General features: G+C 42.3%; 5 protein-coding genes across 7 annotated transcripts in view; 4 read left to right on the forward strand and 1 right to left on the reverse strand.

The window, feature by feature from the left end:
- The window catches only part of LOC107307464 (rho GTPase-activating protein 32-like), a 173,932-nt gene that overhangs the window by 118,903 nt on the left and 31,089 nt on the right, over positions 1-23,940 (reverse strand). The gene's annotated exons all lie outside the window — the stretch shown is intronic.
- The window catches only part of LOC146753386 (uncharacterized), a 46,692-nt gene that overhangs the window by 11,012 nt on the left and 11,740 nt on the right, over positions 1-23,940 (forward strand). The gene's annotated exons all lie outside the window — the stretch shown is intronic.
- LOC146753388 (obscurin-like) lies at positions 26-10,615 on the forward strand. The gene is made up of 5 exons (XM_085529236.1): positions 26-1,852; positions 2,334-2,500; positions 7,657-7,882; positions 9,554-9,856; positions 10,257-10,615. The coding sequence occupies exons 3-5, from the start codon at positions 7,840-7,842 to the stop codon at positions 10,613-10,615; spliced, it is 705 nt and encodes a 234-aa protein (XP_085385362.1). The 5' UTR covers positions 26-1,852; positions 2,334-2,500; positions 7,657-7,839.
- LOC146753389 (obscurin-like) lies at positions 17,699-20,029 on the forward strand. The gene is made up of 4 exons (XM_085529240.1): positions 17,699-17,846; positions 18,741-19,010; positions 19,703-19,969; positions 20,016-20,029. Exons 1-4 carry the CDS (start codon positions 17,699-17,701, stop codon positions 20,027-20,029), a joined length of 699 nt encoding a protein of 232 aa, XP_085385366.1.
- Positions 21,353-22,507, forward strand: LOC146753390 (immunoglobulin superfamily member 22-like). The gene is made up of 2 exons (XM_085530485.1): positions 21,353-21,704; positions 22,350-22,507. The coding sequence occupies exons 1-2, from the start codon at positions 21,455-21,457 to the stop codon at positions 22,493-22,495; spliced, it is 396 nt and encodes a 131-aa protein (XP_085386611.1). The 5' UTR covers positions 21,353-21,454; the 3' UTR covers positions 22,496-22,507.

A 23,940-nucleotide genomic window follows, 5' to 3' on the forward strand; every position in this document is an offset into this window, starting at 1 on the left:
GGCAGCTCAGCTTGCAACGCTCTGGCTGTGGGGTGCGTGCAGGGACACTGTAACCATACAGGGAAAGGCTTCCACTGCTTCCTCAAGCTGTAGTCCAGCCCTGCTACTGCTCTGTGGCACAAAGCCTTGAGGGATGTTCCATATTGTTAACCTAAGTGAAGACAGCTTCATGCACTGTGTTTTGTTGTTGCTGGGTGAGAGGGGGATGCGCCTTGGTGAGAAGATGAGCATTGCTGGATCTGCCACGAGTGTCCCTTCTGCCTCTAAGAATATGTCCTAAGTAGGATGTGAACACTGCTGGCACTTCCTCATTGCACGTGCTTGGAGGATCTTCAGTTCTTGCACATTCAGGATGTCTGTCAGTGACTACGAGGAAATTCTCAAGTACTAGGAATTCCAAGAAACAGTTGGAACGGGTAAGTGTCATCTTTGTACAGAAACAGCACGCCTAACAGTCTGTCTCACCACTCTAGAATTAATCTGAGAATAGATTGACAGCTCTTGTCAGTTCTCTAAGTCAGGTTTCATTTGTATAAACTTGAAATTGGATTTTTGAAACCAGTTGGAAATTGATGGTGCTGATTACCTCTTCCTCTAACTGAAGCATTACACACAGTGTATGCTAGGTACTCTGCTTTACCTGTAATATTATATTAGAGAAGAATTCACACTCAACTTTAAGCATCTGTGTTTTGAGTTGTAGGTGGTTTTGCAAAGGTAAACCTCGGGCGGCATCTTCTTACGGGTGAAAAAGTTGCACTAAAAATCATGGAGCAAGTTACTTTAGGGGTAAGCCAAAAGGCACTTAAATACGATAATATCTTCTGTTGGAGTTGTGGAGTTCTCAAGAACAAGGGGGCAGGTGGGATGGTACATAGGAATGCAAAGGAAGCAAATCATTACAGCACGAGCATTTTCCTAGGCATCTTATGAAATCCCTCTATCTAAGGAACCTTTCCCCACTGAAAAATAAAGCTTTGTCTGTACCTTTTAGAAGCAACTGGCTTCCAGCTGAGAAGCTGATGGATTTATAGGCTTGGACAGGAACTGGGTGTGGAGGTGACTTGTAGAGATTTGTGCCTGAACCTGCTGCTCTGGGAATCGTGAGACCAAGTTTCTCAAGAGCTTTTCCCACTCTCATCATCGCCTTCTGCGAGGGATGAGGCTGCATGTTCTCTCTGGGTAATATGTTCAGTGCTTGGAAAGCTATTTCCTTCTATCTAGTCTGCTGTTTTGGTGTATGACTGTTTCCTGTCACTATCCCATTGTGACCTGCTGGCCAGAGCCTCAGTCAATCTTCATACGCACCCCCTCTCCCCACCCCGTAGGCATTGAGAAGCTGCCATGAGGTTCCTCTGCACTCTGAACAAACATCTTTCTCCCCAGCTTCTCTTCTCTGAGTGGGAGCTTCAGCCCCCTGCACAGGCTGGATGTCATCCACAGAGTTTGTTTCAGGTTGTTATCCTTCCTGGCCAAAAACCAGATACAGTATTGTAGATGTGGTCCAGTGAGTGTTGAAGCAGGAATGACTTGTCCTGGTCCGGTTGTGCTGCTTTTTAATGCAGCTGATGATCTTGTTGTACTTCTTTTCTGTCAGAGCACACTGCTGGCTTGCATTCAGCCTGTGGTCTCTCACCACTTGTCCTCCTAGTCCCCAGGTCCTTTCCAACAGATACAAGCTAGTATTTCCCACCTGGGATATTGGAAGATGGGAACTTGCCAGCAGTCAGTGAAGATCTCTGAGACAGCGAGAGTGAGCGAGCTTTGAGTAGACTGGGAACCACTGTCCACAGCAAGAAATAAGAGAAGAGAAAATATGTTTCCTTTGGATAGAATAAAATGACTTTTGCAGGTGACGTACGGATCCTATGATTGCATATGCTTGAACTGAATTGTTCCTTGATCTTAAAACTGATTTCCAGAAGCCTTTATTAACATGTAAGATGGGTGATGGTAAGAAAGAATGGGAAGACTGCCTTACTGATTCCAAGAGAATTACTTATCCTCAAATGATTATTCCTGGCCAAAGTTAGAGCCTCTCACAGGCTGTTGTTGCACAATCAACAGGCACAATCTAGATGATCAGCTGAGGAAAATAAAGCATCATGCCAAGGGTACTAGATAAGTGAGCAGCTTGAGATCTGCACATACATGTGATACTCGTGGTCTTAAACAATATTTGCTTAGTGAGGTCACATTGAATGAAAGCAAAATCTAAGATGAATGAAAATATACACAGGAGAAGAAGCCTCTGAGGCTTCTGAAGTGTTATGACCAGAAGACATAAACTCTGTTAAAGCAAACGTTTCTCTCTCTTATTTGTGTTCTTCCAGGGAGGCCTTGATTACCGCCTGAACACATGCTGTGGAAGCCCAGCTTATGCAGCACCAGAGCTAATCCAGGGCAAAGCGTCTATTGGCTCAGAGGGATGTAGAGCGGTGTTTGTTTTCCCCTCTTTCCCTTCCCTCTGCACAGAGCATTTAAAGGCAGTGGAGCTCAGGTAGGCTCTCTTGGTTTCCCTTCTGAATTCTGCTAGGTTGCATTGCTTGGTAGCTCTCAGAAGCTTGCCTGCTGCAAGGTTTCCATGTAGTTCTATGCATATACTATTCACAATGGTACCCTTCAAAAAGTACTCCAGGTCAGCTTTTGATTTTTTATATTTAATTATTTTTATTATTTTTAAAATCCTGATTATTTTTTTATTTGATGAGCTGAATAATGCATGTGTCCCAAGTCCTGATAATTGTTTTTGACTTCTTGGTGGCAAAGAAAATTAGTAAGTTTCTTCTGTGAGAAGCTGAACAAGTGAGGTTAACTGACAAAACCAGGGAATGTAAAGACGTCCAAGAGTAATCGTTTTCTCTATACTGAACCATAAAATAAACTCATTTTCCACCACTGGAAGAGTTGTGTGACTGTCTTAAGGCCAGAAAGGTTCCTCATCTAAAATTTACTTAATTATTACTCTTTCTGTATTAACAGAAATATTACAAAGCCTGTCAGCTGACCCGAGGACTGAAGGTTGCTATGGGCTTGTCCTCTTAGCTTACTCTCACAACATCTCCTCTTTCTCCATTCTGTGTTCATCACTTTTGGAATGCTCTTTCCAGTGCGTTGGGTATTTTACACAATCTGTTCGTGCTGATATCTTAGCTTGTTGTCTGTCAATAAACAAAATATATAGTGTTAGGAAATAGGTGTGCCGTTCCTGTAGAAGACCTTTGTCTTTGATTTGCAGGAGCTTGCTTATTTCTGAGTCCATCAAGAGTAGTTTACGTTATTCCAAGGTTACAGGGAAGTCACTGGCAGAAATGAGCCTAATCCCCTTATCGGATCAAAGAAAAACACCAACATTAGATTTAAAAAGAAAATAAAAAGGTGCAATTTTTTATGCTTTTTTTCTCAGTTATTTCTGAAAATAATTTCGTACTGCATGAATGCCTTCTACAAATTTGGTACCATATTTTTGCAGTTTGTTTCATGTGTGTAACAAGTCTAATTGAGGGTTTGGGAAGCTATTGATATTTCTTTAATAACATTCAATTGCATTCAAATATATTTGGAGGGGAATATAATTTCACTTCGTATTTTGCAATATAGTGGCCTAATAACATTAAGATATACATGCAAAAATATTTTGAGTTAGATATAATGATTCATTTATTTTTTGGCCTCTAGTAACTCTTCTATTTCAAGATCAATGGAATTTCTTTTTCCTTATCTCTTAAGATAATACTTCCTTTTTTCTACCTCCCTGGTAAAATACTTGTACAAGTCATGGTTATTTCTTCTGAACCTGTATACTGCAGCTTCTTCCTCCGCTCTGATGAAGGTTACTCTATGCATGATAACGCAGACATAGATGCAGATTTCCAGAGTGCGAACACACATTTTTAATCTGAAAACACATTTTCATTGCAGTGGGTGGTACAAAGAATGCAGGGAAGAAAAGTGACACTCATCACTTCTTTGTTGCTTACAGAGTTCTCAAAGGTAGTCCCGAGTGGGTAAGATAGACAACCTGATTAGTTTTCTTTTCACAAAGACTGTCTAATATTCTTTTAGTGTAAGTCAAGTACTTCATCACTAGATGGCAATGTTGTATGAGACTTCGGACTGTGTTTCCAGAAGGATTTAGTGAGACCTGTGGAAGGAGGTGGTGCAATTTGTTCACAAGAAGGAGCAGCCATTTTTGACAAAATTCTTTTATCTCCTTTGAAGTACCTACAGTGGGGGGTCAGAAATGATAATTTTATTCTTTGTCAAGTACAGAGAAAGACTGGAAGAAAGTTCTTAGGAAATTCAGCACATGCAGAAAAATTAAGCACACCTTTCTTGAAGAGATGTATGTTCACACTTCTCTGTCCTTTTTGCAACTCCTTTATTATTTATTATAAAATAGTTAATGCTCAAAGACATTTGCTAAGTTAAATCAGCTGTAGGCAAGATTTTTGCCAGTTGGGATTTCTCAGTCCAAAACAAACAAACAAACAAATAAATAAATGAAAGTGAGAAAACAGATACTATTTAAGTGATCACCAAAGCTCTGAAATTATAACTTTTACTGATCTTAAGACATCAGCTGATTATATCTTTTATGGGCTTGCATAATTTAAAAAAGTTATTTTACTTTGTCTTGAAGTTTCTTGGCAATTTAATTCTACATGCATAGAATTTTTTTCCAGCTTGCATGGATTATTTTTGAACAGAAGTAGTGTCAGGAAACATTTTGCACTGAAAAATCATTTGAAATTTCTGCCACTTCAATCTACTTGTGTTATCAATTATGCATTATCAGCACAAATGACCTAAGGAGTACTAGTGTGTTCCACAGTGTGTCCATAATACTGAGTATGATGTTAAGATTACAGTAAAATAGCTTACTTTTAAAATCTGAATATTAGGAATCTAAGTTGCAGAAATAGGTGAGAACATATTTCATCCAAACCAAAGGCAAAGTCTTACTGTGAAAGCAATTCTAAAGCTCAGTTTTCATGTTGAGAAACATGATTTAATACAGGTACACTTAGTTAAACAGTGCCCACAAAAACACAAAATGTTTCCTTGCATTTCTGATATCTTTTCTCCATGTGCACCCCACAGTTGAAGCTGAAGTAGTCGTAGCATCAGTAAATTGGATGTGGTTTTGTCCTAGTGAGTTCATTCTTGCCTGAGGTGCCCATGCTAGATGACTTCTTGCCTTTGGTACCTCTTTAAACTTACAGTTAATTCTGCCCAACATTTTCCTGTATGGACTCCAGAGGTGCTACCAGTTATGTGTTTGTCTGTACCTCTGAACTTCATCGTTATAATTACAGCAAACTGTAAGATAAGGTTAAATGAAAATTGTCCAGAAACCAGAGAATTACAGTCAGTTCTGAGTGGCTATCTTGCTTTGTACTTCCCAAGTATAGCTTTTCAGACGAGTGCTGTTAGTTCTGTGTTCTGGTTTCAGCTGTTGATAGCACAGTGATATTTTTGTTAATGCTAAGTGTTGGGAGAGCTCTTGGGACCAAGCCAGTCTTCTTACAGGGGAAGAGCTGCTGCCTTTACAGTACAGGGCAGGGGTTAGGGTAGAGCCAAGACAGCTGGCCTCAATTAAGCAGGGAGTTATTTGATACTACATGACAGCATGCAGAAGGCTATAAATCTGTGGAGGAGTTCACTGGGAAGTGCTTGGTGGATGGTAAGACTTTGCATCACCAATGGGCTGTTGGTCTGCAAAAAGTTATATCATTAACTGGGTGCTGGTCAGAGGATGGTGAGTAATTGTACAGTTGGTTTGTGTGTGTATATATATATATGTATGTATATATATATATTCATGTGTATATATAAATTTTAGTTTCTATTCTCCTTTTCTGACTTAGTGAATAGTTTCAGCTTTCTCTCTCAAGCCACTTGCAGGGAAGTAAGTGAATGGCTGCCTGGCTAGGCTGAGTCATGACAGTCCTTTTGGGGCTGGAGGGGTTAAGATCTGGTCAGAATGTGTTAAAAGTAAATTGCTATAAGAGTTGTATTAGTTTAAGAATTACTGGTCACAATGTTACATTTTTCATTTTCAGAGATCAGTCAGAGCTCTTTCATGGAAACCTGTTATTTGATACCTTACTCACTATATATATGATCCCTGCTGCATTATGTATTATTTCTGAGAGATAAATTAAGGTTATCATTTTTCTGCATGGTATAACACTGACCATGAAGCTAGTCTGGTGTTAGTATTTAGTATTGCAGTCATCTTCAGGCTTGAGGAATCTTGTAGCAGGGTGTGGGAGTGATGAACAGGAGTGTTCAAGCCAGTACACTAATGTTTCTATGCCTACTAAATGTGTTTCAGAATTTGCATAAGATTAAACAACTATTAACAAATCTCTTCTAGGAATCTGCCCTGTAGCTAGATATTTATGAGTGGCAAGGAGTTTGAGATGGTATAGGCAGGCACCTAGAACAAAATCCTGAGAAACTAGTAAAATATTTGGAAAATGTATGCTGCCACTCTGGCATTTCTAGAGAGACACGAATCATTGCAACATGCCTATGCCTACAGAGCCATGTTCAACAGTTCAACACTAGTCAGCACCCTGAAGGGAAAACTGAGTGGTGTGGTTGACTTACAAGAGCAAAGGGATCCCATCCAGTAGGACACAGGCAGGCTTAAAAGGTGAGCCATGCCAACCTCGTGAGATTCAACAAGACCAATTAGGAAGTCCTGCACATGAGCTGGGGGCAATCCCAAAGATGTAGGTTGGATGGTGAATGGCTTGAAATCAGCCCTGAGAAGGAGGATTTAGGAATGCTGGTGGATAAAAGACTCAACACGACCATCAGTGTGTACTTGCAGCCCAGAAGATCAATGATATGCCATACCTGGCTTGCATCAAAGAAGTGTGGCCAGCAAGTCAAGGGAGGTGATTCTGCCCCTCTGCTCTGCTCTTGTGAGACACCACCTGGGATACTTGCGGGTTCTCAACAAAAGGACACTAAGGTGTTGGAGCAGGTGCTGAGGAGGGCTGCAGAGAGGGTAAGAGGGCTGGAACACCATCCCTAAGAGGATAGGCTTAGATAGTTGGGGATCTTAAGCCTGGGGAAGAGATATCTCAGGGGGAATCTTCCAGCACCTGATGGGGATCTAAAGGAAAGATGGGAAGGGACTTTTTTAAATGGAACTCTTCCATTCAAGGGACTTCCTTACAAGATGGATATGGTCTCAGCTGAAAGATCTTTCCTTCCTTTGCCCCCCAAATTCTGTAGAGTACATGCCATTCTCTCTTAGTTCTGTTTGTATGTCTCTGGCAGAAGACAATTTGAGAGTGTGTTTAATAAGAAATTGTGGAATGAGGAAAGAATATTTGCACCTACTTAATTTGATAAATAATTACGGGGGGAGAAAGAGTAATACTTTAAGACTGAGTTATAATGACTTCATGTTTATTTTAATACCAATGCAGTCAACTTCTGTCATGAACCTTGCTGTTTTGTAATTTTTCAAAATAGATAAGACCAGTTTTGTTCTGTACTTTGTGTAAGGTCCAGAAGAACCTCAAAATTCAGTTTTGGTACATGTCATCACTCTGTGCATTACAAGAGATGCCTCCTACACCTTTTTATGCTTTGTCAATGACACAACTGATTATTCTTTTTTGCTCCATGCAGATAGTCTTGCCAATGCCAGTCATGAATCATAGAATCACTATGTTGGAAAGGACCTACAAGATCTTCTAAGTCCAACCATCCTGCCGTTACCGATGCTACCACAAAGAATGAAGGCGAGCAACATCCAGATTCTTTCAGTAGAGAAACAAGTAAACAGATTAACTAGTAATCCAGAAGAACAAAATGCTTTTGTTTTTAAAAAATAACAGATCTTTTATATGTTCAGGTAATATTTTGCTCTGGGGAGAAGGAATATGGTACAAAGGATAAAATGTAAAATAACTCACCAGGCTTCTAAACATGCCCTTTTAAAACTAGAACACATAGGTTTGATAATACACGTATGAGCTGAATTTTGCCTCAGAAGTCCTCCTGTACAGCCTTGGAAAAATGTTTACTTTCCTACCATCTGTAACACCTGTTAATGCTTGTTTTTGAGGCTGAGCTGACTTCAAGAATTTTTTATTTTTATTTATTTATTTATTTATTGAGAAAAGCAAGCCTATCGGCTTTAGAAAGAAAGAAACTGGTGTAGGTAGAAGCACACCATGAGAATCTAAAAATAGGTAAACAGAGTTGAAAATAGCCCAACACAAGATCTAGCTGAACAGTGCAGTGTGCTATGTGATCCTGCTCTAGGGTAGGAAACAACAAACATAAACACTGATTATCAACACTAGTAACATTATCTGTATGGACACATATAATTAAGACCACATTGTGCAAGGTGCTGCACAATAAAATGTCATGAAAATGATAACAGTATGCAGTATGAAAGAGAGCGTATAAACAGGAGGGGGAATGACTGTGTATGAGGGTGGATAGTGATAGGACAAGGGGGAATGGTTTTAAACTGAGACAGGGGAGGTTTAGGTTGGATCTTAGGAAGATGTTTTTCGCTCAGAGGGTGGTGACGCACTGGAACAGGTTGCCCAAGGAGGCTGTGGATGCCCCATCCCTGCAGGCATTCAAGGCCAGGCTGGATGTGGCTCTGGGCAGCCTGGTCTGGTGGCTGGCGACCCTGCACATTGCAGGGGGTTGGAACTGGATGATCTTTGAGATCCTTTTCAACCCAGGCCATTCTATGGCTGTACAGTTCCATACTGGAACAAATATAAAATGCTAACTATGTAAAACGTGGAGTCAAACCTGTGTGATTTGTCCAGACCAGGAGGTGATATGGCAGGCAATATGTATGGAGTATTTGGCTCTCTTTACAGTCATGAATATTTGAGTATCTTCAACATGTGGCTCATTGCTTCCATTTCAGGCTGCCCAGAGAAGCTGTGGATGCCTGTCCTTGGTGTTGAAGGCGAGGTTGGATGGGTGATGGGCAGCCTGAGCTGGTTAGTGGGCAGCCAGCCCATGGCAGGGTGTTTAGAACTGGATGATCTTGAAGGTTTCTTCCAACCCAAGCCCTCCAGTGATCTATGATTCTGTGATTTCATTCAGGTTTATTAAGATGAGATGAGTTCTCCTGAATGTGCTGTTCTCAATATGATTGTAATTGGAGTCTTAAATTATAATTGGGTGACTTAAACCAGACACCAAACTTTCTGATGGCCAAAACGAAATGAACTCAATCCTTTACTTTGTCAGTAGTCTGTAACTAGAGCCCATCAGGTAATTCCCAGCGTCCTGCCTGTATCAGTGGCTGCACACAGTGAAAAAGTCGGATGGGATTTTAACCTCTAAAATGTTACAAAGCAACCAGAGGGTGAATATATTCACTATGCAAATACCTGCAGGAATAAGCTTGTCATATATGTCCTCAGGTAGCACAGTAGTTAACGGTGGGAGTCAGTAGGTCATGCTGAAAGTTGAGTCTGCTGATCTTGAAGGTCTTTTCCAGTCCAAATGACCTTATGCTAATATTTCTGTATTTCTTTCTGTTCAGCTCCCAGAAAACCTCCCACCCAGCCCCCAGCTGACCCCGTGGTGAAAAATAAAACAGAAACCTCAGTGACGCTGGCATGGTCCCCTCCGAAGATGCAACGCCCCATTCCAATCGATGGCTACATTGTGGAAGGCAATAAACTAACTGGCTTCACCTGGGTGAGGTGCCACGAGTCTCATGTCCCCGTCCCAGAGTTCACGGTGAGCAATCTGTCTGAAGAGGCTGATGATCAGTTCCGAGTGTCTGCAGTCAATGCGCATGGACAGAGCCCGTCTCTGGAATTCCCAGGGAGCGTGCACCTTGGTAAGCACAAAAACCCCAATGGAAATGGGTCAGTGTGTGCTGAGCAGCTGTGTTGGTTCCCTAAAGATGTTTCCTTTGACTTTAAGGATAGTAGTGCATTAACACACCAAAGGCTTTCCCTTATTCCTAGTTCTCCTATCTCCTATCAGCCTCCAGCTACCACTAAAGTGATACAAGTTCTGTTTCTGTGACAGAGACATGAATATCCTTATCTTTTCATACCTCACATGTGCCAGAGGCAGAACTTTTCTGTAACAGATCTTAAGCATAGAAGTGCTTCTTCCAGCACTCATGCAAAGGGAGAAGTAGAAATGTACCTATGATTTCATCTTCCATCTCTAAATGAGATACCAGACTTGCATCTAAAGAGCATGAAGACATCCATGTTGTTCTTCCTCAGAACCGGTCCTGGCTGTGAGATCCCCCCTAACAACTGGTGAAGCTGTACCTGGAGGGGATGCCATGTTTACTATTGACCTTACAACAACGTGTTGCAGCACTTGGTACCTCAGTGGTAAAGTCTTACAGGAAAGCGAGACCTGCATCATCAAGAGAGCCCAAACTACTCACAGCCTAATCATAAAGAACGTCCCCAAGAACGATGATGGAGCAGAAGTGAAATTTGTTGCCAAAAATGTTGCTGTCAGCACCAAGATGAGAGTGAGAGGTATTTGCTTTGATCCTTCTCCTTTCCTCTTACAGTCAAGGCATAGTTGCTGTGATCTGATGATTAGAACTGGGGCTGCAGGCATTCACTGACTGTACCAAATACCTGAAATTGCATCCCATGGACTGATGTGAGTCCTGGTAATGACCTAAACATGATAGCACTGAGTGTAGGGTAAGCCAATCTACCCAGCTGCTTGGTATCTGAACCAGATTGCTTCATGCCAGCTGATGAATGTCTGCAGTTCACAGCTATTTTCCAGTGCATTCAGTCACTAGGTTTACCACTGCATCACCATAGAGCAGTACTTGAAACTCCAGGTTCAGACAGCCTTTCTGTTTCCACTGGAGTAGTTTAGAAGTAGGTGAGCAATCGTTCCAATAATATCTCTATCAATCAGCTCTGCATGACCAAATAGAACAAATAAAGGTGCAGAGGTGGAAACCTCTGCAGAAGCATGTTTAGAGCATTATTGATCAGTAGAAGGAGATGTTTGGTTGATTTTTCCTTAGTAAATCTGCCAAGAATACCAAATGAAATATCTTGAATTGCTCAGCACTGACACAATGATGAGTGCAGGAACAGAAGGTGATACTTTTTCAGAGATGTTGCAGCAAACATTGACCATGTTAGCCTGATATCAATTGAAATAACGAGGCCTTTGCTCCTGACAGGTGCTGCAGTGAGATTTACCAATAAGAGCAAAGATGTGGAAAAGATCTGCGCTCGGCTGCATGAGGAAGCCAAACTGCAGGCTGAGCTTTCAGACACAGGCACTACTGTGGAGTGGATGAAGGATGGGAAGGAGCTCAAGGCCAGTGAAAAATATGAACTGCACATTGTGGGGAAGAAACACACCCTGAAAATTCACAGCGTCTCAATGGATGATGCTGGAAGTTGTCAGTGCATCTGTGAGGGGGATAAAATGCTCTATCAGCTTTCAGTGAAAGGTATGTGACAGTCTGGGCTGTCCTCTTCCTGCCCAGGGCCAGCAGACTGCATTCACCTGACTCCCCGACAGTCCAGCTGTTGTCAGACAGCATCTGGGGTGTTTTCAGTGGCTGTTTTGACTTGAACTGGCCAATCTGCTTTGTAGAGCCATTTGATTTCTGTGTTCTGTCCTGTGATTCGTCCCTAAGATATAGAGGAAATGAAGGGAAAGATAGGAAAAAGAGCATCCCAGCCTTCCTGCTCTTCTCTCAGGGTGGCCACGAGAGATGATGTCAACAGCTCTTTTTGTAGCAGTGATCCCAAATGTAGAAGAGACCTGTGAAGAGTCACAGGGATGTTTCCTTAGCTGTCATTCCATGGTGGGCTTTTTCTTACACAGATGTAGAGAGAAACTGAACTTTCCCACGCAGGTCTCTGTTTTGCTGCAGGGTGTAGCTCTGATCTCTGAGATCCACACGCTGGGCCTTAATTGCAATAAATGAGAGCCCTTTGTTTGCTCCAGTGGAAGACTTTCTATTTCTGCAGTACCCTCTGCAGATGACACAAATGCAAATGCACCTTCTTCCCAGCAACAATTGCCTTTTTTTTCACACTGAGTATGCACGAGGCTCTTCATCATATTCTGCTGGCTTGTCACCCTTGTTGATCCATGGAGAAACAACAAAGCCCTAGAGTAGTGTATGCACTTTGGCATTGGAGAGCTTACTTAATTGCTTCTTCTCAAAGAACAAACTCCAGAGAGGCATGGAGACAGCTCCAAACAGAATTGAGTAACAGGACTAAATTGATGGAGAGCAGAACTTCCTGCCAAGGCTTGTCAGCTAGTCTTAATTTTGCTTTTCTTCTCTCTCTTTGTCATGTTAGCATAATATTTCATACTGGCAGGTCTGCCCTCAGAATTAACTGGCACAGGCTGCCCAGGGTGGTGGTGGGATCCCTGGAGGTGTTGAGGAACTGTGGAGATGTGGCCCTGATGGATGTTATCAGGGGGCATGGTGGGGTGGGTTGGGGTTGGAATCAAAGGAGGACCCCCATGTATTTCAGCAGGAAGCACTATTGGTAATAAGACCTTTGGAGCAAATCCTGGTAGGGCCACGCTCAGCTGGTCCAGTCCAGAGGCTGTTCCTCCTTCCTGCAGTATCTGCAGTGAAAACCAGCAGCTGCTTTTGTGTGGCTGGGCTCACATCCAGCAGTGGTGAGGGGACTACAATGATAAGAGAGAGTTGCTAAAAAAATGAGTGAAATTTGACTGTATGATACTATGGAGTTCAATGTATTGACAGGATCTCAGGCATCCCAGTGTCCATCAGCTGGCTCTCGAGCTCCTAAAAGACAGGCGTTCTGTAGAACGTTGTTGAATTTTTATTATACATGCGTGTTCTTGGAACTGCAGAACAAATGCATGCAAAATCCAGACTTTGATTTTAGCAGCTCTGACTGCGCTGTGTCAACAGACCCAACTCAGTTGTGTGCGCTGTTTTGAAATGATATGTTAACAAGAAGTTGGAAAACAAACTCCATTACCCATAGTAAAATAGGAACGTGGCCTTAGGCTTAAACTTTTGGCTAAGACAGTGGTGAGATTTTGAATCTTTGAAGTCAATTATTCCAGTGTGTGTTAATAGGGGCCAGTTTCATCATCTAACTTTTGCGCTCCAATTAATTTCCATAAAGGAATTCTGTTTTTCTTTTCAGTCCTAAGTGATATCTTCTTTGCCAGGGGGTTACAAGCAGTAATAGAACACCCTCCATTGATTTCCTTATAGTTTGCTTGTTCCAATTCTTTCCTCAGTTTTCCTATTTTAGACATTTTCTTGAAGCCTTGGTCTTCTTCCTCTGGCTCTGTCCCCTGTACAGTGTATGTCCTTCAACGTGTGGAGATAAGATAATCTGGTACGTGGTTTATAAAAGCTGCCAATTTGCCAGCTTCTGAATTAGAATCTAGCAATTAGAACTAGGATTAAACGTGTACGTTTGATCTTACGATAAATGACTGCCTCATGGTCACCAATGTCCCAGCAGTTCTTTACAATCATACATATTTTATGTGTCTTTATTTTGTTTCAGCACTGGCAAACTTCATAAACAAAGAGACAATTGAAGGAGTTATGAGGAAAAAAAATCTGAATTTGTTTGTGAGACCTCTGAAGCCAATGTCATGGTGAAGTGGTACAAAAATGGCAAAGAAATCTTGACCAGTAAAAAATTCACAATGGAAGATAAAGGGAAACTGTGTAAGCTCGTGGCTTCAGCTGTAATGAAAGAAGACGAGGGAACATACATCTGCAAAATTGAATATGACACAGAGTTTTGATTTGAAAGTCTCAGGTAAGTTTTTGAGGCAAACATGGGATCACAATCCATGTAAAGCACTTCAGATTTAATTCATTTAATTTGTCCAACCCTGTGGGTTTCCAGTATTTAGGACAAAGATTGCATATCTCTATTGAAGCAATTCTGACCTTCCTGTTGTCCCTGTGCAAATCCACAGTATGAGCAAATAATGTAACTGTGCTGTGATGAATTCAAGACAGCCTTATCTCCAGCTGGGGCTGGAGTCATGACTTGAGCCCTGACATCTGGGCTTCATTCTTGTAGTTCATGTATTGCCTCAGCACTTAAATCATCTTTAAACCTCTGACTGAAATGGTCCTAAGTTCTTAGCATGGGAATCCTATCTCCTCTTTTGACAAATTAAACTCCACATTTGGAGAGTTGAGTGTCTCCTGCTGTACCCGAAGGACGTTGTGATCTCTGAGGTGTCTCCCTGAGGTGCTGTAAGCACAGCCATTAGCTCATAGTACAAGTAAAGCACTGTCAGGTCAAGCCTGGAGGAGTAATGCTTGTCACTGACATGTTCCTGTTCAGGGTGGAGCTGGAGGGTAAAATAACACAAGAAATTGTCATTGAAATTCAATATCTGTGAAATTCAGCTGGCTGCATTCACAGAACCTGGTGTTAACATCTGTTTTCTGGTTTATATTTTGAGTCTATTTTCCATAACCTCATTTATGGACTGAAGCTCTACTGAAAGCCTTTCGCTGTGTATGCTCATGCTGCAGTGCAGCGCTCGTGACCTTTAGCAGCACATTCACGTTCCTCTGATCACAGGATCCTTAAGGTTGGTTAATACCCTCTAGTCCAACTGCTCACCCATCACCACCATGATGCTCACCATCAGCTAGCTAAAAACTCAGCAGAGATGATAGATCAAGCCCAACACTGGATTTGGGATGGCTAGAGATTCCTAAGATATTGAAGGATTGCTTGCAGGTGGTGTTGGCTCAGGTATTCACCCTGCATCCCACCTCCCGTTCTGTTTGGTTGAGAATCAGGCATTCTGCAATTTCCCTTTGTAATTCAAAGACCCTGGCTTTATCTGTTGAAAAACTGATCTAAAACAAGCCAAGAAGACTCCATTGGAACTGGTTGATGCAGAACAAAGGCATCCCCAAAGGACAAGTTGCAATGTTTGATGAACTTTATTGGATGAGAGCTAAGCTAAGATTTAAAAAGTTCTGGGGCTGTCTCTGAGCATCAAATACTCTATAGCCATTCCTGCATGTTGAAAACACTGCACTGTGCTTAAGCTTCAGCATATGTTCCAGTAAGCACAGTTCCATTAATTCTAGGGAAGTTGGTGAATTAAGCATAGATCTGAAGGCTCCCTTTGCTCAGTGCAGAGACGGAAGGACTAATGGAGATCTGACTTGATATTTTCCCTTCTAGTATGAGAAGGAGCTCTTTCAAAGTAAAAAAGTGGGCATTACTTCCCAGGGAAATAAGAGAAGTCTCATTATTCACAGGTGTGAATATGAAGATCAGGGAACATACACGTGCCAAGCAGCTGAAGACAAGACATCAGCTACCCTAAAGGTTCATGGTATGTTCAAATGAAAGAGCAAATAAATCCACTTGTGGTGTTTTGCACCACAGTAAGAAATGCTTCATGGGCAGTTTGGGCATTTCTTGGTTAGTCATTGTGGATACCTTTCTCTTTCTTCTTTATGCTCAAGACAGATTTTCCTTCCATGTGTTGCACTGGTTAAACCCCAGTTTGTAGCTCATCACTGGGCTCTGATGTATCAGACTGGTTACTGAACACACGGGTCTGCTGTGCCCTGGTAGATGCCACCTGCCCAAGGGACATCTGCTGTCCTCATGTGGCCACTAGGGTTCAGTGTTAGCATGAACATGAACATCTGTCCTGTCCCATCAGTTTGGTGATATCTCATTTTCTCTCTCAGTCTGCAACCAGGTTGGGTTGTTGTTTCAGCACTGGCTGTTTTATGCAGGAACTCTGCTCCTGAGGTTAATCCAAGTTGCATTCAGGCCCATCAGAAGGAAAGGGAAATAGTAGCACAGAAATATGGTCTGATTCTGACATAAAGAAGTGCAGACCTGGAGAGTTAAAAGGGATTGTGTGATGTTCAAGGGATTTTGAAGCAAAGATGTCCCCTAGGTAAGATTTGTGGCTGACATTCCCCATACATTGTGGGCACACAAGCTAAGGAGAGACTAGTGATGAGCATGCAGAGAAGCCAATGGTTTAGACAGGTTTGTAGTGACTCAACATTGTAGAGTTCTGTCTAGTTCTCCTTGGCATAGTTTGGAAAATAAAGATGAGATGATTGGTGGTAAGCAATATGGCTTCATCAGGGTCAAGCCGTGCCTGACAAACCTGCTGGCCTTTCATGATGGAGTAACAGCATCAGTGGATAATGGGAGAGCAACTGACATCATCTACTTGGACTTGTGCAGAGCATTTGATCCCGTCCTGCATGACATCCTGGTCACCAAAGTGGAGAAGAATGGTTTTGATGGATGGACCAGTTGCAGGATAGGGTACTGTCTGGATGGTCACACTCAGAGAGTTGCAGTCAATAGCTGAGTGTCCAGGTGGAGGGTGGTATTGGGACCAGTGTTCTTTAACATTTTTGTAGGCAACATGGACAGTGGAATCAAATGCACCCTCAGCAAGTCTGCAGATGACACCAAGCTGAGCGGTGCTGTTGATGTGCTAGAGGGAAGGGATGCTACCCAGAGGGACCTGGACAGGCTGGAGAGGTGGGCCCTTGGCAGCCTCATGAACTTGAGTGTGGCCAAGTCCAAGGCCCTGCACCTGGGTCAGGGCAATGCCAAGCACAGGCACAGGCTTAGAGGAGAATGATTTGAGAGAGGCCTTGACCCTGAGGAGAAGAGTTGGTGTGGAGGGAGGTGTCCCTGCCTATAGCAGGGGGATTGGAACTAAATGACCTTTAAGATTCATTCAGTTCTATTGTTTTTTTACCCTTAATTTTGCTTGAATTGTTTTAGAATAAATGAGATTCTGGTTTCCATGAAAACTGTTTGCAGGGAGCTCCATTGTAGCTAGTAAGTCTGTCTTTAAGTATAAGGGCAATAATGCATTTACTGTGTTGAAGAGATAAATGACTCAGGAATGGATGATGGTTTAGAATAAAACATAATCCTACTTATTTTCTATGCAGATATGTGTAAGGAAAAGATTGTTAAACCACTGGAAGATGTGGAAGTGAATGAATATGGGAGTGCATCTTTTGTCTGGGACATTTCACACGATGAGGTTCAGAGCCAGTGGTACAAACATGACAACAGGCTGAAGGCTGATGACAACATCAGAATGCGACAAGATGGTAGGGTGTAAGACGGGGATCTTTCTCCTGAGTGGGGGGTGTGTTGGAGATGAAGCAGAAAGGACATCTTAAATGAAGTGAAGAAGGTTCAGAAGGGAGTTCCCCTTTTATTTTGGGACTGAGGTTAGGATGGATCAAGTGACAGGTGGGAAGCTTAGTGTGGGAAGTGTGATGCTATCCCACCATCCCACACTGCCAGGAGCAGGTAGGAAATGAGTGCAGTTCTTTCCAAAGTGGGGGTGAACAGGGCAGTCAGTTCACCTCTCCAAAGAGGTTTTGTCTGACAGTGAGTGTGATCCTTCTGTATCAGGTACTTTGAAGGTGACGGCGGCCGCATTCGGTCAGTCCTTGTAGAAGCCATGTTTAGATTCTGCTTTGGTGGGGATGTGGATGTGGGGGAATGGGTGGTTTCATTGCCATGAGAGAACAGGCAGTGATGCTGTGAAACCAGATGGATGATGCTCAGCCTGGCCATGTTCCTCAGAGCTCTTTGCTCAAGGAAGCCAAGTGTAGTTGTGGGTTTGCTCTCAAGAGCACAGTTTGGTAGGGATGAGTTGGCGGTTGGACTAGATGACCTTAGTGGTCTTTTCCAGCCTTAGTGACTCTGTGGTTCTCTGCTTCAGGAAAGACCTACTCGCTGACTTACACACGTGTCCAAGCCAAGGATGCAGCAGAAATAAAATCTGTAGCAGAAAAAGTGCCCATCTTACAGTGAAAGGTAATTATGCTTCTGATGACGATTTTGCTTAAATTGTCTTATGTTATAAACCTGCCAACAACTTTTGCTTTAATGTCAAGGAGGTTAAACACCACCAGAACCTTTCACAGAAATAAAAACTCCTACCTACCTACCTTTCTGCCCACAAAATATGCAGCTTGTATTTTGGGATTTACTTTTGCTAAGTAAAACAGATTATTTTCTTAGGAGGTTGATTTTCTACCTCTAGACTTCAGATTTGTGTTTGAACGTTGAGGGATAAAAAACGTAGCTTGACTTTTTCTTCATTTTCTTTGTCTGTTTGAAAAGAGCACAGTTTTGTTTTTTTTTAATATATATAATGTTAGGGTATATATATGATGTTAAGTGTGATAAAGAAAAGGGAGACATTTGAGTTAGCACAGTACTCAAGAGTTCAGTCCCCAGCTTTGCCACTGTTACAATTATAAGGGCAAGAAAATCCTGGAAAATGAATTTCTCCTAAGTAGAGTCATTTCATTTGAGCTACAGAGACCTTTACTAGGAGAAAACTTGTTGTTCAGAGCTAAGTTGCTGTATTTAACCAAAGTAATTATCAACGTCCGTGTTTCATTGAACCTCTATTCCATTTCGTAATGCGAGGAGTTTGATATCGGGATGGAAAGGTCATGGTTTGATTTGGATGTTGGACTGGGAATCAGAAGATCTGGGCTCTCTTCAGGTTGTCAGTCTTATTGTCTGTCTTCTTAACAACATTCCTTTCTATTATTTTTAATGACGTTTTAAGGCATTTTGAGCTGATAGGTGTAGTGTTCTTTTGCAGTAATGCTGACGTGAGTAAAGTACGGTGATAATGTAAGGGTATTTTACATTCCTTCTAAATCTCTGCTTTCTCCTGTTCCATCCTTCTTAAAGAGCAATACATTAATCTAGTAAAGGAGCTGTGTGATGAGGATGTAACTGAGCCTGAAGAAGCCAAATTTGAATGCGAGATATCCATTCCTTCTGTGAAACCTCCCAAGTGGTATCTACGTGAGGAAGTCTTACAGGCTGGCAGAAACTTGATTATGCAGCAAGAAGGCACCATCCACCGGCTGACCATACTGAAAACCACCACTGATATGACAGGCACCATTCAGTTCTCAATTGGCAAATCAAAATCCACAGCCAATCTGCTCATCAGAGGTAACGTATCCTGGCTTGATTTACATCATGAAGATGAAGAATTAATTAACGTACAGTCTTCCTTCACTGGGGTCTTTGAAATATTGTGTGTGTGTCTGGAGGGTCTGCTCCATTTCCAGTTCAAAGTTGTTGGACACTAAATGAGACAGCTGCATCTCAGTAAAAGATCTGTTTGAATAGTTGTGATGTGCTTACTATTCAGATCTACAGAGCTGAGGTTTTGTCCTTGGCTATAGCAAAGAAGTCAAATCAGGTGAAATTAATTGTATTTCTGAAGTAGACAAGTTGAAGTTTGGTAGCACATAAGTTTGATGCCATTTGTCATTGATTTCATCTGAAAGAAACTTCCAGGCTTTTTATCTGCTGTTGTCCCCAGCGTAAGAGTCTCCATTCACATCCTAAAGCACTTGTTATATTTTCAACTCACTCTTATTTGAATAATTGCCTCAACTGGGAGCAGTTTAATAAGCACAGAACAAGAGCTGGACCTTGCATTTGGTAGATAATATACAGTATTACTTTATAGAAATGTAGTCAATGGCATTCCCTATAGACAATTGTTTGTTTTATCTTTAGAGTGGTTCAAAGAACCATTGTGAACATGAAATTAATTGGAATGGAATAGACGCAAGATACTTTCCTCTTCTTCCACTTGTCCTCATCCTTTCTTCTCTTCCACCCCTGCTTTGCAGATTACCATATACAAATCACCAGGAAGTTGGAGGACAAGACAGGTTTGGAACGTCATTCTGTCATCCTGTCCTGTGACTTCAGGCCTTCTGCAAAGGTTGTGAAATGGTTCAAGGGCCACACACCCATCGAGCCCTCTGAGAAGTACAAGATCAAGAGGGATAAGCATTCAGCAGAGCTCAAGATTCTGAAGCTGAAGCCCGATGATGCTGGTGTGTACAAGTGCAAGGCAGGAATTGCAGAGACTGAGGCCACGCTGACAGCTGAAGGTATGAGCAGGGAGGGTGGTTTCTTCCGTGTCCTATTTCACCTCAGATTTCTCTTCTTGAGGTTGATTTCTGCCGTTCTCTCCTGCTAACTTTATAAATATATAATCTTCACTGAGAAGATTACACAAAGCTCATCTAGTCCAACCATTCTAACACATCCCAGTATGATTTATAGTAACAGTGGTAACAGTTCACCTTGTTTCCCCACAGCTCGCAATGTAGAAGTAACGAAGCACCTGCAGGATGTGGAAATTGAAGAAGAGAGCTCTGCTGTCTTCTCCTGCGAGCTGTCCCATGATGACGAGGACGTGGAATGGTTCCTGAATGGCAACCTCCTTTACACCAACAATTACAATGACATCAAGAACGTTGGCAGTTGCTGCACACTGACAATGAAGCAGGTTAAGCCTGAGGATGCTGGCACAGTGACAGTGAAGTCAGACAAGGTGTCAGAAAGCGCGCGCCTGAAGGTGAGAGGTGGGTCTGATCAAAGCCCTCCTGGATGTAGGATGTAAGAGATGCTAAGGAGCTCCAGTTCATTCTATTGTGCAGCAATCCTGCTTCTAAAGCTCACCTCTCTGGGGTGACAAGTCATCAGGGGCTTTGTTCCAGTGGAAGGTTCCATTGCAGCAGATATCAATGAAGGAGGATGATTTTGGTGTCCTGCCAAAGCATTCCATTGCTTTTTATCATCATTTTACTTAACACGAGAAGAGTTACAGGAGCAATTTCTTTTAGTGCTTCAGTAGTATGCAGTGTCAATGCTGTTGTCTCCAAGGATTTATGACTGCAGGGAGAAATCATTCAATGTGTGTTTTACCTCTGGAATGACTAATGACCAGGCTGTGAGCAACCTGTTCTAGCTGTGAATGTCCCTGTTTATTGCAGGGGAGCTGGGCTAGATGGCCTTTAAGGGTCTCTTCCAATTCTAAGGATACTGTGATTCTAATCTGCTCTCCCCAGCAATTAATCTCTTTTACTCTATGCACTCAGAGTTTGAAGGATTTCCTCTTTCTCCTTTCTTTTGCATTTGGTGGATGTTTTTTCCCCAGTATAAACATCTGATGTGTGAAACAGAAGATAGATAAAAGGGGTCAATATAGGAGGAAAATCAAAAGTGTTCAGCAGCTTCTCCTCTTAATACTGTGCCCTGCTGTATGAGCTCTGCTCCATGTGAGGGCAATGCCAGCTCTCCAGCTTTAGAAGAGCTGCATCCCAATAACTTCATATGATATCAGTCCCACCCACGGCAATGCAGGCTGTTCCTCCTATTCCCTGTATTCTCCTACTGATTAGTTCAGAATTCCATAAAGCGTATTCAGTCAACAGACATGAAACCGCTTTAGTATCTATATTGTTGTTGTCAGTACTGGTAAAGATTTATTGATCCCTCTTTAAAAATCTGAAAGCAACTGGAAATGTCTCAACTTCTGTATCACGTTGTTCTGTTTTGCCTGTTTAATTGCAGAGAAGCCTGCTGTCTTCATGAAGTCCTTGGATGATGTTTTTGGTGAGGAGCAGGGTGTGATTAAATTGGAATGCAAAGCCTCTAAAGAGAAGGTCAAACCAGTGTGGAAAAAGGACGGTGTTGTGCTCACTTCTGGCAACAAGTATGTGCTGGTACAGTCTGGGAAGACCCTATGTCTCCTTCTCCATGACCTCGAGAAGTCAGATGCAGGTTTATATACCTGTGATATTGGCACTGATGTTGCCAAGTCAAAGGTCGGCATTCAGGGTAAGTACTGTGGAAAGTAAAGGAGTGCTGAAAGCACATTCAGTGTGGTCAGTATGTCTTACACCTATTCCCCCACGAGCCTTAATTGTTTCTACAATAGAAGTGTATTTCTGCAATTTAGCACAGTGATGTCTGGAAAATTCCCATTGCTTTTGATGTAAATGTATCTCCTTTTGCCATGAAAATCACAAAAAACGTCAAGAATGTCCTGGAAATGTTTCCTTTCTAAACATCCCTAAAATGGAGAAATGGTTTGAACACCAGTAGAGGTAGGATGGTAACAAATTAGCTAATATAAACATTTAATTTCTTGTCATAGGCAAAACCCTTTTTCTCACGCAGCATCCTAGAGTTGTCCTCTCTCTTAGGTTTTTCCCTCTGTAGCTCATTGAATCTTCATTGTGCTCCATGGACTGAGCTGCTCGCCTTGTAGTTCTTCCAGAGCAAAGCCAAGAGATTCACGTCTCTTTTTTTTTTATAGCTTTCTGGTAATTCTGAGTGGAGAATGTCTTAGAGAATACATAAGTGAGGAACGCAGCCATGATCTGCAAATCCTGAGTTAAAACACCAGTACTGCTACTCACATCGGTCACAAATGCCTTTTCTCAATATAAACCTCATAGTAACCTATCTCTTATCTTCCAGAGCTGAATATTGGCATTAGCAAACGGCTGAAAAACACTGAAATCCAGGAGGTAGAAGATTGCACTTTTGAATGCATTCTGTCCCATGAAAGCATTGATGAGTTCAAGTGGACACTGAATGGAAGCAGAGTGGAAAGTGGTGGGTGATTTAAAGCTTCTAACGTGGGTTGCTAAGAGACTCTTTTTATCAAAAGTGTGACTCCTACTGACTCTGGGGAAGTCGTTTTTATTGCCCGTGGTCTAACCTCCAAAGCCTCTCTGTCTGTGAAAGGTAATGAGATGGGAGAGATTCTGGGGTCTGATTCCTTCAACTGTCTTCTGATAAGATTGTCATGAGAGCTAACTCATAATATGGTTAAAGTGAATAGCAACCTTCTACTTGAACCTCGAAGCACTGAGAATTTCTCTTAAAAATAAGTAAAAGGAGGAACCATTTGACACAAATGTGAGAACTACCCAAAGCACTGGGGTAGTGTTGGAAATGGGCATCTCACTCCAGCTTGTTCCATTAACAGTAAATCAGGAATGATCTGTTGAGGGAACTGTGGGAGCAAATATCCTCTAAGTATAAGCTGAAGGGATGGCCTTCACATCATCTAGCTGTACAACAAATTCCTATCTAGAACATGTGCATCTGAGAGCATCATCCGAGGCTCCCAGTGTGATGAGTGGAGAGAAGAAAGAGGCAGTTTTCAGACATGGTTCATCATCCTCAGTGGGGTAGATTTAAGAGAGAATTAATGGTGCCTGGAATTCTATTGTCTGTACTTTGCAGATTACTGCTGGCTGTAGGATGGCCTCTGTTGCAAGTGCCTCTCTAACTTATCTCCAGCATGTAGATGCATGTATTTTGAGAGAGGCATCCTACCCTAAGTGTATGTTACTCAAAAAGCATGTTTTCTTTCAGAAAAACCTACTGAGGTAACAAAACAGCTGGAGGATAAGACAGCAGCAGCAGGGCAGGACATCAGCCTGAGCTGTGAGCTGTCGAAACCAGATGTGAACATCAGGTGGTACAAGGATGGCAAAGCAATCAGAGAAAGCCAGAAGTACGACTTGCAGCAGGAGGGAACTGGGGCCATTCTGATCATCCATGACTCTACTGCCAAGGCCAACGGGGAGTACACCTGTGAGACAGAGGACTCTGAAACAAAAGCCAGGGTCACTGTGCAAGGTGAGTTGAAAAGCACACTGGGGATGGCATGTAGAGAAGTCGAGGTAAATATCTGCAGCCTGTGGGTGATGTTTTTCTCTTCTGTTTCCTTGAGCGGGATCAATTCTTAGTTTTCAGAAAATATGGTGGATTAAAATATTTTAGTTAAAATAATCTCTAAACTGAATGATAAATGGCATGAGAAAGCAAAGCTGAGAACTAAGGAAGGCTCCAGAAGAGAAAACAAAGTCCAGTATGGCATATTTAGAGACAGGTGAAGAACCCTTGAGCACACTGAGCAGTACTAGGATACTCTGGAATGTCTCTTGGGCTCCCTACAGCACACATACTTGCTCTGGGGCATGTCTGGATGTCTGTAGAGCTAATTGCAGGGCCCTGAAAAACCTCTGGGGCACATTAGGGGGCACTGGCTTTCATG

Source organism: Coturnix japonica, chromosome Z (assembly GCF_054131305.1).
Source record: "Coturnix japonica strain WE chromosome Z, WE-NBRP24, whole genome shotgun sequence".
Lineage (NCBI taxonomy): Eukaryota > Metazoa > Chordata > Aves > Galliformes > Phasianidae > Coturnix > Coturnix japonica.

Coding starts and splice junctions, on each gene's coding strand:
- LOC146753388 (XM_085529236.1), top strand. CDS start 7,840: ATGCTTTTGTTTTTAAAAAATAACAGATCTTTTATATGTTCAG. Junction 7,883..9,553: donor CAGATCTTTTATATGTTCAG/GTAATATTTTGC, acceptor CTTTCTGTTCAG/CTCCCAGAAAACCTCCCACC. Junction 9,857..10,256: donor CCCAGGGAGCGTGCACCTTG/GTAAGCACAAAA, acceptor GTTCTTCCTCAG/AACCGGTCCTGGCTGTGAGA.
- LOC146753389 (XM_085529240.1), top strand. CDS start 17,699: ATGACCTTAGTGGTCTTTTCCAGCCTTAGTGACTCTGTGGTTCTCTGC. Junction 17,847..18,740: donor TGCCCATCTTACAGTGAAAG/GTAATTATGCTT, acceptor TCCTTCTTAAAG/AGCAATACATTAATCTAGTA. Junction 19,011..19,702: donor AGCCAATCTGCTCATCAGAG/GTAACGTATCCT, acceptor CCTGCTTTGCAG/ATTACCATATACAAATCACC.
- LOC146753390 (XM_085530485.1), top strand. CDS start 21,455: ATGAAGTCCTTGGATGATGTTTTTGGTGAGGAGCAGGGTGTGATTAAA. Junction 21,705..22,349: donor GTCAAAGGTCGGCATTCAGG/GTAAGTACTGTG, acceptor CTTATCTTCCAG/AGCTGAATATTGGCATTAGC.